The sequence below is a fragment of the Solea solea genome, chromosome 1, assembly GCF_958295425.1.
Source record: "Solea solea chromosome 1, fSolSol10.1, whole genome shotgun sequence".
Lineage (NCBI taxonomy): Eukaryota > Metazoa > Chordata > Actinopteri > Pleuronectiformes > Soleidae > Solea > Solea solea.
In genome coordinates, this window is record NC_081134.1 from 46,470,591 (window position 1) to 46,488,257 (window position 17,667).

General features: G+C 41.0%; 1 protein-coding gene across 1 annotated transcript; it reads right to left on the reverse strand.

Annotated features, from left to right (window-relative positions):
* Window positions 1–247: 247 nt before the first annotated feature.
* Window positions 248–16,404, reverse strand: LOC131462390 (activin receptor type-2B-like). The gene is made up of 11 exons (XM_058633576.1): window positions 16,216–16,404; window positions 13,081–13,288; window positions 9,450–9,565; window positions 7,682–7,833; window positions 7,430–7,573; window positions 6,954–7,097; window positions 5,762–5,910; window positions 5,257–5,371; window positions 4,151–4,289; window positions 3,875–4,005; window positions 248–3,349 (listed from the first exon to the last, which is right to left on the reverse strand). The coding sequence occupies exons 1-11, from the start codon at window positions 16,265–16,267 to the stop codon at window positions 3,155–3,157; spliced, it is 1,545 nt and encodes a 514-aa protein (XP_058489559.1). The 5' UTR covers window positions 16,268–16,404; the 3' UTR covers window positions 248–3,154.
* Between the last annotated feature and the right edge of the window lie 1,263 nt (window positions 16,405–17,667).

The following is a 17,667-nucleotide window of genomic DNA, read 5'->3' on the forward strand; positions in this document are numbered from 1 at the left end:
GGATATGTGATATCAGAGAGCGGCTGAGGAATTTTGACAAAGAAAATGAAACCAATAACAAAAATAATGAATATAAATTAAATGATAATTAGAGACACATAGAGTTCAGTATTTTCTCATGTGGTTGTTGGTATATTAAGTTTGAGAAGCAGCGTTTTAAAGCTACATACCAACTCTTTTCACAGTTCATATCAGCTGCATCTTGCTTAAATGTGTTGTGTGGCAGAACAGATACACAAAACTCAAGTTTTCATGGTTAATCAGTGTGTCTTTATTTTATTATACAAAAAGATGAATGTATTCTCATCTACTTTATATTTCTACGCATTTCAACTCACAGATAAGTTTCCATTCAGACTGTTTTAGTGAAACTGACGACACTTCCACCCTCACACGCGCGCGCACACACACAAGTTCACATAAACAGGGAAAGTCTCACGATTCAGTCCAACATCCGTTCACACTAGAAGAAATGAATATGTCGACTGTAACTCAGAAACAAAGACTTTGCTTTCACAGGATTCACACATGAAAAGGAAGAAACCCTTTACATTTGTCAATATATACACAATAACTGATACTTTTCTTTTTTTTGTCCTTTTTTTCTTTTTGAAGATGAAACCGAGTCCGTGTTAGTGTTACTAATGAGGTACTGCATGAGGTAAGTGGTTTTTTCTGTTCAGAAGAGAAAAGTCACTGCAAGACTTCTCCTACGAAATCAGTTTTTTTCTGGCACAATACGTAAAAAGCACCCTGGGTCACTTTCAGCTTTAAAAAAACCCCAAAAAACTATTATAATAATAATAATAATAATAATAAAATCAACTCATCAGGACACGTAGTCATGTGTCGTCATCAGAACATGATGCATTTCACTGATCCACAGGCTAAAAAACGGCGAGGTCACAGATGAGTCGAATGACTTGAACAAAGTGTTGTTGTTTTTCAAATAACTATTGCTGTGTAATAAATATTGCTGGACCTTGGACCACACATATGCCACCGTCGTTTACATCATTCCTAATGGGGCTGCATATCAAAAAAACTAAACAGTCAGCCATGTGGTTACAGACACTGTGATGACCCCCAAACACAAAAACAAACATGTGTTTTTCCACACGTCCACGACTCAAAGTGTTCCACACAGACCACAGTCAACATGGAAAGAAGATGACAGTACCATTATCTTTCCACAGCACAACAGATGAGGCTGCGTGTTGTCTCGTGGCTGAACACTGAACAGGTCTGAACATCGATCGTTATCAGCAGGTTAATGTTGAGGTAATACTGTTCATACTGGCAATTTACACTCACTCTTATTCATTGTTGTTGTTTTGCCACCTAAACAGTTTCTGTTCCATATGAACTGACACCATTATTCTAAAATAAAAAAAAAACACACAACAACCACCGTTCCTGCCAAAAATCCAATGTATACATCACAGGGCTACTTTAGTAGAACTGAGAAATCCCTTTCTGAGAACTGTAATGCCCTGATTTTTATCTTATTATTTAATAATAATAAAACAAATCACTGTGTGTGTGTGTGTGTGTGTGTATACATGTCTATTTACAAAGATTCTGCCTCTCTCTTGTTTTAGGTTTTGTACAGCATTAAAACTGCACCGACTGGTCAGGCTCTATTTCAAAGAAAAGAAACTCCACAGACAAAGAGGCCAAACACTGGCAATAAAATATATCAACTACTAAAAACACAATAAAATACATAACACAACTCGATATACATGTAGAAAAAAGCCTGAGGTACTTGTCAGAATATCTGAGGTCAGTCTGGAGGAGTAAGCAGCTCAGGGCTTACCCAGTCGACAAAAACACGCACAAAAAACAAAACAAAACAAGTGAATATTAGCCTCAAATAATATCATGGATACTTATCACATGTTAGCGTTATATTAACAGAGAATACATGTACATCTTTATATCCTTGAGTATCCTGGAATAGTCACAGCAGCATAACAGACATTCAATGTATGGTGTTGGTGTTATGGTACAACTATGGCATTTGCATTTTGAGACAAAGGCAACCATCTGAGCTCTCCTTGCATGACGTACAGTGAGACTGAGGTATCTGGGGGGGGGACTGGGGACTGGGGGGGGACTAGTGTCCAAACTGAGTCTAGTGAACAAACGCCCATGAAAACTAGAGAAGAAAAAAAAAAAAAAGACATGTTGCTAACATCAAGTATGGCCCTCACAAGGATAAAAATCCTACTTTTTCTTTGACTTAAAAACACTCTCCGTCAATCTCATTTCATTTTCAACGTCTCGCTCTCACCCACGCACACATGCACGCACATACATAAAAATCTTTAAAAAAATGTGTAACATAGCAACTCCAGACAGCATCCATCAATGCCCCCCAGCACTGGCGAAGGAGTAACTCTTGAATTTCTTCCATTGAAAACAAAATAATCCAGGAATATGTCCGTGATAGCGAGCCTGATAGCTTGGTTCTCAACATTTTGAGACGATGATCCAAAGAAACCTACTGGATACCTGAGAGGTAGTTCCCCGGGGGACGAGACGCTCGTCCCGAATCTTCAAAAACAAACAAACAAACAAAAAAGTTCAACGGTTCAACTTCCATTTCCGCTCCTTCGCGTACGATAAAACAAACTGTGCTCCGGTTTCTCTTCTCTCTCGTTATCATTTGGAGGCGTTTGCACATTTGAGTTTCAACGTCGAGAAGCTTTGACCCCTGAGGAAGATGAATATAGATATTTCTGTCTAACAGTCTCAAAAGGGTTCCTCCGAGGTTTGTTTACATTTGGCCACGGACAATCATGACCGAGAACACGGGAACTAATGAGGTCGTTAAAAAAGGACTAACGCCAAAGAAATACATGAGGTAATGATGACATTTAAGATTTGACACACGGGGGTTATCAGATGTGTCCATCGCATAGCTTATTACTACAGAACTACAGCAGACGGATGTGTTAGTAAGATCTGATGTAAAACACTGAAGAAAAAAAAATATACCAGTATTGGGATAAAATAGCAGCTGCATTCAAGTTGCTAGTTGTTTGTGTTTCTTTTTTTAAATATTCATGGAGATCCGCTGAGTTTGGGGTTTAAAAGAATGAGGGAAAAAAGGTCAGGAGTTCAGACAAAGGATGGTGTCGCCCCCGGATCAGGTGCTGGACTCTTTGGGAGGTAGGTTCTCGTTGGTGAGAGACGTCACGATGCAGACGGGGATGTCTGAGGTAGTGCTGCTGATGATTCTGGAGATTTGGCCGATGCGCTCCTCGACGCAGCCGGCAGATAATCGTGCCTCGGCGTCGTGGTCCCAGCATTCCTCGATGGTCTCGCACATCTGGCTTAAACCCTGTGGGCACGACCAAGAAATCACATGGTAGTTAGTTAGTTTGTGTTAGTAGGTTTGTGGATCTGTATTCTTATGAGTTTTTCTTTTTAAAGCAATTAATCGTCTGCATAATGTTGGACCCAAAAAAAGTTAAAGCTCAAGGACTCAAAGAAATCCTGAAAATAACAGAATCATTTTTGGTTTGTGGACGAAGAACATCATCAAATCAAACAGAAGTTGAGAATTCTCATGGGTGACATCATGACAAAACAAATCACTACCTGTGCGTGGTGGAATATCACTGGGCAACACAAACGCACAACAGCGCTATCGTCATTGAAACCGTTTGACAATGTTTGAACGTAACACACATTCTAGTCTATTCATTTTAGATAAAGTCAAACAATCTCTCACTTTCTCCAGTTTCACAAACAACTTAGCGTCATAACTAATTCATGGAAGCATGTTCCCTCGCGATCGCGCTGCATTTACTGGAAAAAAGGATGCACTACATCCTGCAGGAGCGTTCCTTCCACTGTTACTCACAGGATGTTTGAGCCAGCACTCCTTGATGGCTGGACGCATCTTCTTATGCACGACCACATCCTGCAGATCCTCCAGGGAGGGATGCTGGCCTATTTCTTCCTCGAACGGCAGCATGTACTCGCCAATCGTACCTGAGATAAAAGAGGAGCAGCGAGGTCACGGGAAGGAAAACATTTCCCGGAGATCATTGTCAAGTGAAATCATACACAACCAAATCAACATGAACTCAAATCAGAACACAGAGGGAAAACGACGTCAGCTTGATGTTTGACTTACCGTCGGACTCTAAGCAGCGGGACACCAGCTCCCAAAGCACCAAGCCCATGGCATACATGTCTATCCTCAAGAAGGAGTCCCGCTGGAAGTTGATGGCTCCCTCCAGCACTTCTGGGGCCATATAACGCCTCGTACCAACCTGAGACCACAAACACATTTAAAACAATCAGTAGGTGATTGAGAGAATAATGGAAATCCACTATACTGTGTTATATTGAAGAGTATCTTCCTTTTAATACATAGATCGTGTTTGTGGCTGTTGCCTGTTTTTTAGTTTAAGGTCCCTCGACATAGTTGGAACCATGAGAAACAAAATTCAATTTGTTGGCAGCTGGGGTAAGTGGCTCTAAGTGAGGCTACAGTCTCAGAACTTCTCTGGTTACACTGTTGCCTGAATAGACACTTTAAGTTCTCTTCATGGGGAATCACCAGCTCCATCTTTCAATCTTTTTCCCCGACAACAGTGAACAGTCGTGCTGTTCCTCTGACTTCATGACTCCTACCACAGAAAAATGCCCTCTCTCCTTCACATAGGGATGCACAACACTGGGCTAACGTTAGGGCAAATACCTAAGACCACTACAATATCAGACAGATTGTTGCTGTTTTTGTCTCTGTCAGGGGGCGGGGCTAACTCCCACTGTCTGTGAAGCAGCACGAGCCTCGACACAGACACAGTTAAACGTGCTCTGCTTATAGACCGTGGTCAGAAATCACAGGCGACATCATTTTTTACTTGAACAGCTACGTTTTAGTAATATATATTATTTTTTTTCATTGTGCAAAATAAATAAACATGAAAACATAGTTTAACTTGTAAACATGTCATTTTAGTTTTCTCTTGGCGTACGCACTTCAACTACAGCACCAGGAGAGGGCGCCAGCATAGAAGTCAAGGCAGCTGCCTATTCAGCACTGTTTTAGTCATTAGTTATATCAGATTTGAAGCCAATATCAGCTTCAAAAGAACAAACACAAAAGTCCAGAAACTGACAGCACAGCGGTGTCTCTCCTCTTTAAAGTGGGTTATTTATGTGAAATGTAAAGACTGTATCAAAGCAAAACAAAGACAAATGAATAAATAGTGTGATTGTGACGTTACATACCTGGCCATGAGTGTCTCCTGGAGGTTTTCCTGGTTCAAACCGCACAGCGAGCCCAAAGTCTCCAACAACAGCAGTTAAATCATCACGAAGCATCACGTTCTTACTCTTGAAATCCCTGCAGAAAATGATGTTTCAGAGTCAGTACAATGCTGACATTACAGAGACGACTTTTCATTTTCAGCGTATAATTATGACATCGAGCTAAAAACACGGGAACATTGTGGCATGGTTCCACTTTTCATGTCCAACACTGCTACTGCGATGTCTGCCATGTCATTTTAGACCTTTTCAACAACACATTGGAGCTATTTCAAAGTGTGTTACAGGTATTCTTCTCCTAAAATAAAAAAAATACACATCCCACAACATGACTCGGCTAAAACACTGTTGCTGATTTTTATTTACACTTTTAAAGTCTGCAAATCATGTTATTTTGACATGAATCACATCCTGGAAAATTCTCAATAAACTCAATGTGTAATTGTAAGTGTGTGTTCATCTTTACCTGTGAGCAATAGTGGGTTTTGGACCCTCTCCCTTGTAGCTGGGGATGTCCTCATGAAGGTAGGCCAGGCCACGGGACATGGTCTCTGCGATGTGACACAGTTCACTCCAGGACACAGGGTTACCCTTCAGGTGGTCTGTCAGTGAGCCCTGCACACACACACACACACACACACACACACAGAGGATTAACTCCTGAATCCGCCTCCATCTTGTCCTCTTCCGTTACACCAACTGTCCTCATGTCCTCGTTCTCTGTGGTCTTCCCCTTGTCCTCCTGCCTGACAGCTCCATCTTCATCATCACTGTCCCTCCTCCATCACAACCTTGACTTTCTCACTTCATCTCCAAACATCTTCAACCTGAGCTGTCCCTCAAACACGTCCATTTCTAATCCTGTCGATCGTGGTCAACAAAAACATCTCAGCATCTTCAGCTCTGCCGCGTCTTTTAGACAATGCATGAAAATCTCTTACTGTCAGTCAGAGTGACCCTGAGAACTGCTGTTAGATAGAGAGAGATAGATAGATAGATAGATAGATAGATAGATAGATAGATAGATAGATAGAGAGATAGAGAGATAGAGAGATAGATAGATAGATAGATAGATAGATAGAGATTTTTTTTGTCAAATAAAAACCGAATCATCTTTGATTTGTGAACCAAACACATGGTTTTGAGGTTAGAAAAAGATTCTTTTTCACCATTTTCTGCATTTAATGGATAAAAAGCACTAATTGCTTTTTATTGAATTAACTGTGTGATCTAATTCAAATGATTTACAGCCACACTTGAGCAGCACTATCACAAAGGTTCAGTTTTAACATCATGACGCACAATTGCTTCATGATGATGAATAATTTCCACAGAGGGGTGAAATGTTTGTGAAACCACAAACGGCTGTTTTATTTGCCCACAATTTTCAGTGGGCAGGTCTTGGCGTGGAAGGCTTGAGGCATTGTCAATAGCATTTCCAATATTAGTATTTTCAACTATATCCCCAGCAACACAGTGCTGTCTCTGCACACCCTGCCATAGGTAATAAAATCCTGTCTTTAATAAAAGTTGTGTTTGGGTAAATGCAGGCTTCTGTCGATATTGGAGAGCAGTTGTGGGGTCAACACAGACGCCTTATGCCTTGCAATGAATTTGCAATATGAGAGTATTGAAGTCAGATTTGTCTGTAATCTCACCCGCTCATGAAACTCCGTGATGAGCCACAGCTCACTCTCCAGGTTGGTTCCGTGTTTTTCGGAACCGATGTAGTGAAGGAGGCATTCATGATGCATTCCAGGAGTCAAGAAGATGTCCCGCTCATTCTGCCACGACTGCTTATCCTGTACACACACACACACACACACACACTCTGTTAACACTGCAGTGACAGCACTAATCGTCCTTTAGTAGAAAAGAACATTACATATAAAATTCTATCTTTGCCAAAACCTTGAATTCAATAGCTGTCGGTTTTTAAAAGAGTTTTCTATGTTTTTCTTATAATGAAAATACAAAATAAATGTGTTATAATGGTGTTATTGTCCAGTGTTACTATATCTGTCATTGCTAAGTGGTTTAGAGCAGCATTAGTGTTAAAACTTTGAAAATAACAAGAGATTAACAAGCGCAGACTTTTCTTTGTGGACGCTTCAAAGATTAATCGCCGTCGTACCTGAACAGGAAAGACCTTCACAGCAACATATTCACTCATTAACTGGGCCTTCCAAACACAACCAAAGCGCCCCCTAGCTTTGATTTCCAGCAGCTGCAGAGGTTTAAGGCCCACCAGTGGGGATGGAGGAGTGTGTCCTGGATCCTGGACAAGGAAAACAAAATATGACACTATTTTAGCTGAAGAACTTTAACAGCAGTTTAACAGCAGTTTAACAGCAGTTTAACTGCAGTCCACGATCTTATGTCTCACCTCACTAAGGTCTACGTGGCCGTATGGAGGTTTGCGGTGGCGGTACATCCACAAGGCCAGAATCAGAGCCAGGGACAGCACGCACAGAGGCAGCAGCGAGTACACCAGCACGTTAAGCAGGGACGGCACTCGGGGTGGAGGTCGGATTTTCACTGTCGAGGAACAGGAGAGTTACAGCATGTCAAGTTTTATGGCGTTCATGTTGCTCCCCCTCACACACACACACACACACACAGCCTGACACAAACCAGGACCTGGTTTTGGAAGAGCAAGGCAAGATTTAATCTAAAACTGCCTAACCTTGATCGCCCCTGACTGACAAATGATTTTAGTCTGTCAACATCCAGCAGAGTCAGGGCTGCTGTACGTGAGTGATGTACTCAATGTGTCAACATCACATGTAAAAGTCCACAGCGTTCCCAAATCTTGGTTGACATCATATTCAAGAACTTTCCAGGATTAATTTGCCAAAGCCAGTCTTTGTCATGGGGCCACACGGTGGTGTAGTGGTTAGCACTCTCGCCTTGCAGCGAGAAGACCCGGGTTCGAGCCCCGGTTGGAACAAGGGCCTTTCTGCATGGAGTTTGCATGTTCTCCCCGTGTGTGCGTGGGTTCTCTCCGGGTTCTCCGGCTTCCTCCCACAGTCCAAAAACATGCAATGTGGGGATAGGTAAATTGGACACTCTAAATTGACCATAGGAGTGAGTGTGAGAGTGAATGGTTGTTCGTCTCTATCTGTGTGTGGCCCTGCGATGGACTGGCGAACTGTCCAGGGTGTACCCCGCCTATCGCCCGATGTAGCTGAGATTGGCACAGCACCCCCCGCGACCCTCTGGTTGAGGATAAAGCGGTAGATGATGACTGACTGACTGACAGTCTTTGTCATTTTCTTTAGTGAGCCACAGACCGCGGGCATCATGTCACTGCTCTCTACTCGCTCATTGTTCTGCATGGAATCTCACATGAACAGCAGAGAGAGAGACAGACAGACAGACAGACAGACAGACAGAGAGACAGTGTACAACGCCCACAACACCGCTAATAATTACTACTCGACATTTGCTCTGCAAGGACACGACAAACAAACAAGGGAAACATTTACCTTCATGTCAACTTGACTTCTTTCTAGCACTTTCAATGACCCATGTCTATTCGGCTCAATTTTCAAAAACCTTCGAGGGCCTTTTTCAAGGACCCATGGGAACTCTGAGTCCAGTAACCATGTGTTTAAGCTTCATCAAGCATCAAATGTTTGGCCCTGATTCTTTGATTGAGGTGCATCCACATCAGTTTGAAAGAGGGGAAGCTCATTTCAGGCCCAGTTGTTTGTACATCAGTCACTTTTTATTCTTCTTTGAGTCATCGACAGACTTCCCTCAGAATCCACACAAGGCTGAAGCAGAAAACGCTCCAATGTCGTGTATGTTTCTGCACCGCTGTCAATCAAAAACAGGTTCCACCTTTCAGACTTTTCCTCCAATCATCGTGCAGAACCTCAGCGTCAGCAGCCAATCGACGTCGAGCTCACAGCAGTGAAAGAAACCTGTTCTGTGTCGTCTCACAGAGAACAGTTGAAGCTGAGCTTCAAACGGCTTTAATGCAGGTAATTATTTGGTCCATAACACGTGTTTTCCTCAGAATCTCAGGATGATGATGTTTTGTATGGTCGACTGCACTAAGCTTACCGTCCCACTAATTAGAGAGGAAAGCTAAAGGTTTGCTTGCTGTGTGCATACATGTAACCCTGCAGGACCCATGTGGCGCTCACCTCGGTTGCCGGTGCCGATGATGTCAGGAAGGTGAGTGAACCGTTCATTGCAGTAGTTGCCCTCGCAGCAGCAGAAGAAGACCTGAGGGTTTTCCTCCATAGAAACACACTCTTGCCTGAAACAGCAGATGAAAGCTCAGTTAGCTCAAAGTGTTCACACAAAACACGCGTTAAAAGCTGCTTTAATAATTAACAACGGGGATCAAAACACCATGACGAAGCAAAACAGCATTTCCTGAACTCAAACGACCCCTGGTGATGTGAGCCGTGCAGCAACAACAAATTATTCATCACCAACCAATATATCCAATTATTGATTGATTGATTTTAATTGTGATTTCAGCTCGCTTGTAACATTTTTTGCAAACGATTCACTGCAGTTTCAAATATATTCCGATAAATAAAACAAGAAAAATAATCTACCAATTGATCAGTAATGTAAGTCATGTGTTTGTTGCAATGAATCAACTCCTGTTGAACTGTGACCACTGATAACTATTTAGATAATCCAACCATGGTGCTTTGTTTTGACTTGTTGTGGAGGGAGAGGATGAAATCCACCACGGACGCTTCAGTAGCATTCACCGTTCTTCACTGCAAGTCCCGCTTTTAACCAGAAACATTAGATCAACCATTAATGATCTCATACGAGCTCAGGTCAGCTAATCTCTGCTCCACAGATGAAACGGGATGCACAGGTTATCAGCTGCACACTGACACAGGCAATAATCAACACGTTATATGTCATTATGGGCAAATGAGATGACGTTCACTGATCTTTATCTGGGTTATGTATATTTGAATGAATGAATGAATAATTAAAGTGTAAGTAAGTAGCTTCTTTTATTATTCAAAGTGGGACTGAAAATCTGTCCAGGGTTTAATTTAAAGTTGGTTTTATTATTGACTATCAGCTAAGACTTTTACAGTGGGTGCATCATTTGTGATGGGAAATATCTATATATTTATTCAGGATATATATATATATATAATTTCCTTAACGCCGTCAAATCAGTTATGGCTCCACATTCAAAAGAATATGTGGATTTCTAACACTATATGAACACACACACACACACACACACATAACTGTAGATCTCTGCTCTATAAAACGATGATTAATCTTTCCTGACATTGTCTCTTAAGTCAGAACCGCCCACCTTTTAATCACCTTCCATTGTCGTTCCACCATTTTATGGAGCTTTTCGCCCCGGATTAATTTGACCAGGAGCAAATTTACTTTTCCAGGTCCCATTATATTCCCTGTGTGGCTGTAATTACAGCCAACAGCACTCCGGGCCCAAAGTCATTTCCCTGGTAACCTGTCATCACATTTGCTGGCATGTCTAAACCTATAATCTGTGTAAAACGTGCAAGAAAAAAAGAAAAGTCACGGTGACATGTGGATTACTCACAAATACTCACTGTGGAACACAAATGCAGCCTTGATATTGAGAGCTGTGGTAAATGAATATGAATATGTCCATCGTATACATGATTAATTCACTCCTTTAGGCCTCCAATAAAGGAGATGGCATTTCACTATAAACAGGGATAATTAGGGATTTGGAATAAATATCTAACTGTGATATGATTCGTGTTACCAGGGGAAAGGTATTTTTTACACAATTATTCTCGTTTTCATTTGAATGTCATTTTAAATGATTAGCGTGTGGTTACCATCAGTGCAGTGTTTCCTTCAGTGTGTAGAATATGACGTGTCTGCGTCAGAACAGTATTTGATCTGAAAATGGTCAAATTGACTCACATTTTGGTTTTAAGTATAAATGCACCTCCTGCGATTTGAAAAGTGCAGTAGGCCGTGTTGCAATTTTTGATAACACTAATATTATTTATTATTTATTCCTCCATCTAATACGCAAACCATCCAGTGAGTATTTTTTAGCCGTTTATCCCATTTTTAAGCACTTTTCAAGCCTTGAAAACACAACATTAAAAGGATTTCCAGCAGCTGAACGAGCCCTCACTTTGTCCTGGTGCCACTGTATCCACCACCTCCCATCACTGGAGCTGCAGGCTACTTATTTCCACAAAGAATGAATTGGAGCGGTGCTGGGTACACAGCATTTTACAAAAATGAATCCCAACCCCATTTAACTGACTCGGTGCTTTCGTATCACAACTGGAAACGCGATGCATTATCTAAACTGAATATAGTGTGAATCACAGAAGTCATTTAAAAGCCACACATGATTAAAAATGCACTTGTCTGGCATTTCTGCAGATTAGCATCCCGCTAGCCCGTGCTAACTTGACTCAACACGTGTTACCTGTATCACTCGTATCATGTGACACACGTGAGCGATGTTCGCGCAGCTTTGAGTCATTTGAAGTGTTTTGAGAGAGAAAAGGAAGTTCATGACCATGTGACCCTGAGTGAAATGTTCAGAAACAGAGATTGTTTGATTTTCTCACTGTTTGATATGATTTCAATGTCAATGTCAATGAGGTACGGAGATTAGATTAGAAAAACAAGCAGCAACAACATGTGCTTTTATTTTGACATTTTATATGTGAATTTGAGACAAAAACGATCAATATTTGAAGCCTTGTATCATTTTATAGCACAAAGCCAGGAATAAAATGTCATGATGCAATAAGCACTACAAGGAGAACTGCACACAGAACAACCACAACAGTAAAACCACTAAGTGCTTTTAATGTTGTGGCAGACGAATGTGGCTCTGTTGTTGTTGAGGGAGTTCATTCTTAACCATATATTAAAACAAATTAAAAATCATCATTTAAAAACAATGCAAAGCACAAATCACAGATGCTGCGTTTTAATTGTTTAAAAATTGTGGGGAAAAAGTCAACCTTATTAATGCATTAATAAAAAGGTATGATATTATGTAAATATCATCTTGTTATAGATCTTTAACAAGATGAATACTGAGATGAAGCTCGACTTAAAAAGTTCTATTGCAAACCAAATTTCACAGAATGTTTATTTACCAACCGTTGAACCAATTTTGATCTCTACAAAGAAGAAGACATAGTCTGGATGTCTTATATGACAATATTATGTATAAATACCGACTTTACGTAGGATTGACTTATTGAGAATTGATTTTGTTGTCATGTAAAAGCTGCAGCTTTGAACTTGTCAGTATTGATATTTTAGTTAATATGAACCTGTTTTATTGATTTGAAATTCATTTGGAGAAAGTGCCACAGTGGTCATGTTTAACTTGTACAAAAATATTTAAAACAAAAAAAAGTACAAAAAAGTCTTTACATTTTACTTTAGAGTAAAGGAGAATTTTTAAGCTGGACAGAAATATTGATTTGATTGATATTGTGATATAAATCGATATAAATCAATTTATATCACAGGAAACCTTGTTTTCGGGACATGGCTGGTCCATAGATTTTAATTTGCAGATTTAATCTGTGTTTAATCTATTAAAAGTAATAGATAGTGAATATTTTCTATGTTTCAATGTCGATCCACCACATTTGAGAAGCAACGACCAGTGATGTTTCTGGACCGAGTGTTTCAGCGTTTATATCATATATTCAACTCTCACACTGTCCCCAGGTGACGGTGAAGCACACGTGAGGTTGTTGTACTTCACACATAAATACATGGTGGTGATGATGACCTCACCTGTCGTAGCAGTTGAAGTCGTCCAGCCAGCAGCCTTTCTTCACTAACTTGATGGTCCCTGAGGAGTTGAGCCAGGAGGCGTAACAGTGCAGTCTCTTGTCCTTCTCCCCCTCGCAGCGCTCAAAGCCGCTCTGGTTGGTCTTCTCCGTGCGCCAGTTGTCATTGTAGTACATGCACTCCCGGGTCTCTGCCTCGCCCAGACTGTACCCTGTGATGGACACAACGCCTTAGTCATCTCACAATGTCATGACATGAAACTCACACACACACACACACACAGATTATACACTTTGGTGATAGCACTCACTCGGCCATCTTTGCTTAAGTTTATGAAGTGACGTACACGTTTACTCTGTGCGGCGGTTGACACGTTGACACGTTGACACGTTAACACGTTAACACGGACATAATGCCGCAGTGATGCATGCGTTGGGCGCCTGTCCTTGAAACGCTGTGGGATGTTATTATGGCCGCTTCATAATCGGTGTTAATCGTTTGAGAGAATCACAGTGGATTGTTAAAAAAATAGATGATTTATTCCACCTCTACTGTGAGGAAGTTCACTAAAGTCTTTAAAAGCATCTCATCTGCTGCTGCTCCTCGTAGCTCAACATGTGGTGACCCCCACATTCATTTTATTAGCTCTGTGCACTGGAGTTTGTTGAATATTCAAAGTACAACATTTGTTTGAAATGCCCGTCCCTACTATTAGGGAATGAAAAAAAAGATAATCTTGAAATGTGTTTTCTCCCCAAAAAAGATGACATCTGCAATCCAAGGTTGATTTACAGCACGTTATTTAAAGGCTCAAATTAGTGCTGCATCCTGTTGTTGAGACTCAAGTCATCTCATGTTATTACACCAGCATCTCAGTGAACTTCTGCTTCTGATTCACTGTCCTGTTCCATCTCGACAAACGTCAGACGTGATGAAAACTCAGCCTTGTGTTTTTGTGTAGACAAACAAAGCGATGATGTCATAATCCCACCTTCATCCATTTTCTTTCCTCAGTCACCCTGGCTTTCTTCATTCTGACTCTGATGTTATACATTGCAGTGTATAGATATTTAAATAAATCTTTATTGTGGGTGGTCTAGATCGAGACCATTTTTATTCGTGTACCCCAAAGGGAAGGTGCCTAAAAGATTGAACATAGGGGCTGGTTATTTTTGGTAATATTAAAAAACACGTAGCACAGTGTACGGCTTTGGTGCATCAGCACTACAGTGCCACGTAAAGGTTTCAGTGTGGATAAGTTCATGTGGAACAGTTTTCTCTGAGCAGCACTGTGGCACACGGCCAAGTTTGAGAAGTCTCTGTAGTAAAAAAGGGAGTTCCTCTGGGCTAAGAAACAACAGCTTGGCATAATAATATAATTCCCCACAAAGTCTTATCAGAGGAAAAAAAATAGAATTTAATTAGCAATAGTTGAACAATGATCTGCCATGCCTTTGGTTTAGAGACAGCTCACACACTGGTGTGCTACGTCTATAGATAAAAGATTCCCTCGTATCCTCCTGGAGAGCAACACATCTGTAAAGACAGATAAGACTTTCTTTCTTTCTTTCTTTTAGAGCAAGCCAAGGTGATGTCAAAATAGCTGTCAGATGAATTCCCTTACAGAAATGATGTTTTATTATTATTATTATTAATATTTATTCCTCCTCATGTGTGGATTAACGTGGAGCGCAGTGAAATTAAAAAGGAGACGAGTATTTAAGAGACATTGGAGCAAACAAACAACATAACGTGTGTCATTCACAAAAAACCTGCTGGACATTCATGTCTGAAATCTTTGTTCACGGGGAAAAAATAGAGCCTGTCTCTTTAAATCCGTGCCTATAGGAGGCTGCCCATCCCCCCAGTGTTACCCCCACTAACCCATTACACACACATCCTCACATACATGCACTGGGTTGTCCAGCAGAGCACAATGGACTTCATTATTGCCTACAAAAAAACACACAGAGGTGTGTGTGTGTGTGTGTGTGAATATGCAATGGCCAAATATCGTGCTCAATAATAAAGGAAGGTGATAAACACACACACACACACACACACACAGAGAGAGGGTTCGATGCTCCATTGAGAGCCGAGATGGCATTTCTGATATCTGTGGTCACGTGATCTGGGAGGACTTTTACTACAAGATCATTCCCCAACCCCCCACACCCCCTCCCCCTGTCACTAAAGCGAGAGGCTTACGCTACAACAACATGGATCCAGCAGAAGCAGCTTAACACACACAATGTATATATATATATATATATATATATATACACATATATATATATATATATATACACACATATATATATATATATATATATATATATCCCTCACTCCCTAGTGCTGATCTATAAACCATAAAGGAATCAGCCGCGCTGCTGTTTGCCACACAAATGTACCTCAATTCAGTTTTATTACAGTTCTAAGAAAGAAAAACATAGAAATATTGATATATTTGTATTAGCCACACGCAAAAGTAAGTGTCCACTAATGTGTGCGGCACAGCGTGAATATCCCATAAGTTACAGGGGATAAAAAAATAAAAAGCCAAACAAAAGAAAAACCGTCTCAGGCTCAATTTCACGTGGTACCGAGTCCAAGCGTTTGAAGGTTAGAAGAGTTGTAACAGTAACAGTAACAGTAACGAGCTGCTGTCTCTTCAAATCACACGCCATTGATTTATTTAAAGAACAAACACAGGGAAGTGAAGTGAGCTGGTGACACAAAACACGACGTGAACATGCACACGATACTGTTTCAGGATGTTGATGCAGCTGCTGCTGCTGCTGCTGCCACTGTGATAATAATAAGAATAATAAGGATCATGATAATAATGATAATAATAATGATAATGAAGGCGAGGGGACGCAACAGTTTAACATGTGATGGTTTTAAACGTGTTTGTTTTGTGTGAAAACATTTTAAACCACGAGAATAAACGTTTGTTTGGTTTAAGAGTCGCAGCTAGTGTCCGAGGAGGAAATGGACGTGTTTACGAGGGACACACGGGGATTAACGCGAGGGCAGCTAAACGGTTAGCAACAAAGTTTCAAGTGTAGCACAATAACAAAACAGCACAAGCAACTTCAAAGTGTCGCCGTTCGCGGGGCAACAATAGCCGCTTACCTGCGCACAAAGTTCCCAGAAGAAGTGAACAAGTGAGCCATGAAGAAGACATGTTCCGACACACTGATGTCCACCCGCCGCCGACGACGACGACGTCAAAACTCAGCCTGTCCGAAACATCGGTCCGCGGGATCAAAACCACCACAGGCCTCCGGTCCCTCCAGCAGCGTCTAACCACAAGCACCACCTTCACCACCACCACCACCACCACCACCTCCTCCTCCTCCTCCACCACCACAGCGCGTGTCAGGAGCCGCGACGGTGCAACAATGTTGCAAGAAAACACGGGAGCGATGAATTGACCGCCAGCCGCTTTGTCCGCCTCTGAAAACAACGTCTCGCATCGAAAACTGAGTCCAAACGTCGAATGTGAATCCGCGGAACCGTCCGAGGCGACGGCCCGACGCTCTTTTTCACGCTTGTTTCACTTGAAGAGTCGCAGCGCGGCGTCGGGAGGTCGGTCGGGGTTTACATGCATGTTACTGATCTGTGTCCAAAATGGCTTCTAAATGGGGAATGGGCTGCAAACAGGGGAGACCCGGATGTGTCAACACAAAGAGGGGAATTCAGGCAGCACGCGCACGCACACACACACACACACACACACACACACCGGGATTTCAGCCTCATGTTCACAACTATTATCATATCATAGAATAACCTACAGAAGGTGTTTGTGTACTTATTCAATAATTCAATACTTATACAGTAATACACAGCAAATGCTCTTCTCTCTTGTTTTTCACTCTACTTTCATTTATGAACGTGAACTCAATGTTCAAGTACTAGGTTAATTATTTAACTGGTTAAACATAATAAATAAGCCATAAAATGTTGCTTTTAACTGACATTTTTGTGTTTTTTTGCTAGTTTTTAAATAGACACACCTGTATTTTTACATTTACATTGATTAGCCTTTATCAGTACTAGTACAAATTCAGTATTTCAGTACATTTACACAGTGTAATATAGGCGGTGGCCTTCTCTACGTATTACTGTGATGCATATACTATATTCTACATCCCCACAATCATTTTGTGTGTGTATTTTCTCCTTATCTGAATGATCTCTTATGCAGAAGTGGTTGTGCTAAAAATAACTGACCCAATTTGGAGTAACAGGATTCAATAAATGCTTATTAAAATGTTGTAAAGTGCATACTTATGGTATTTTTCATAACAAAACGCGGGGTATGTGACAATAATGTCCCCTCGTTTTCTTTTATTTGTAGTAATAGTGTTTGTTTTGACAGGTTACTTCCCATACAGGCACGCCAGCCACATTTTACATACATTATTCATTTATTTTTTATTTTTACCACCTCTGGCTAAGTGGGAATGTTTCTCTAATGTATAGACAGTACCTCCATTAGAGCTGCAGTCACAAAGTATCTTACAGAGACACTTACTGTAGTTTCTTTACAGTATTTGAGTCACACTTTTTAAAAACCAA

Coding starts and splice junctions, on each gene's coding strand:
- LOC131462390 (XM_058633576.1), bottom strand. CDS start 16,267: ATGTCTTCTTCATGGCTCACTTGTTCACTTCTTCTGGGAACTTTGTGC. Junction 13,289..16,215: donor TCTGGGAACTTTGTGCGCAG/GTAAGCGGCTAT, acceptor TGTCCATCACAG/GGTACAGTCTGGGCGAGGCA. Junction 4,290..5,256: donor CAGGAGACACTCATGGCCAG/GTATGTAACGTC, acceptor TTGTGGTCTCAG/GTTGGTACGAGGCGTTATAT.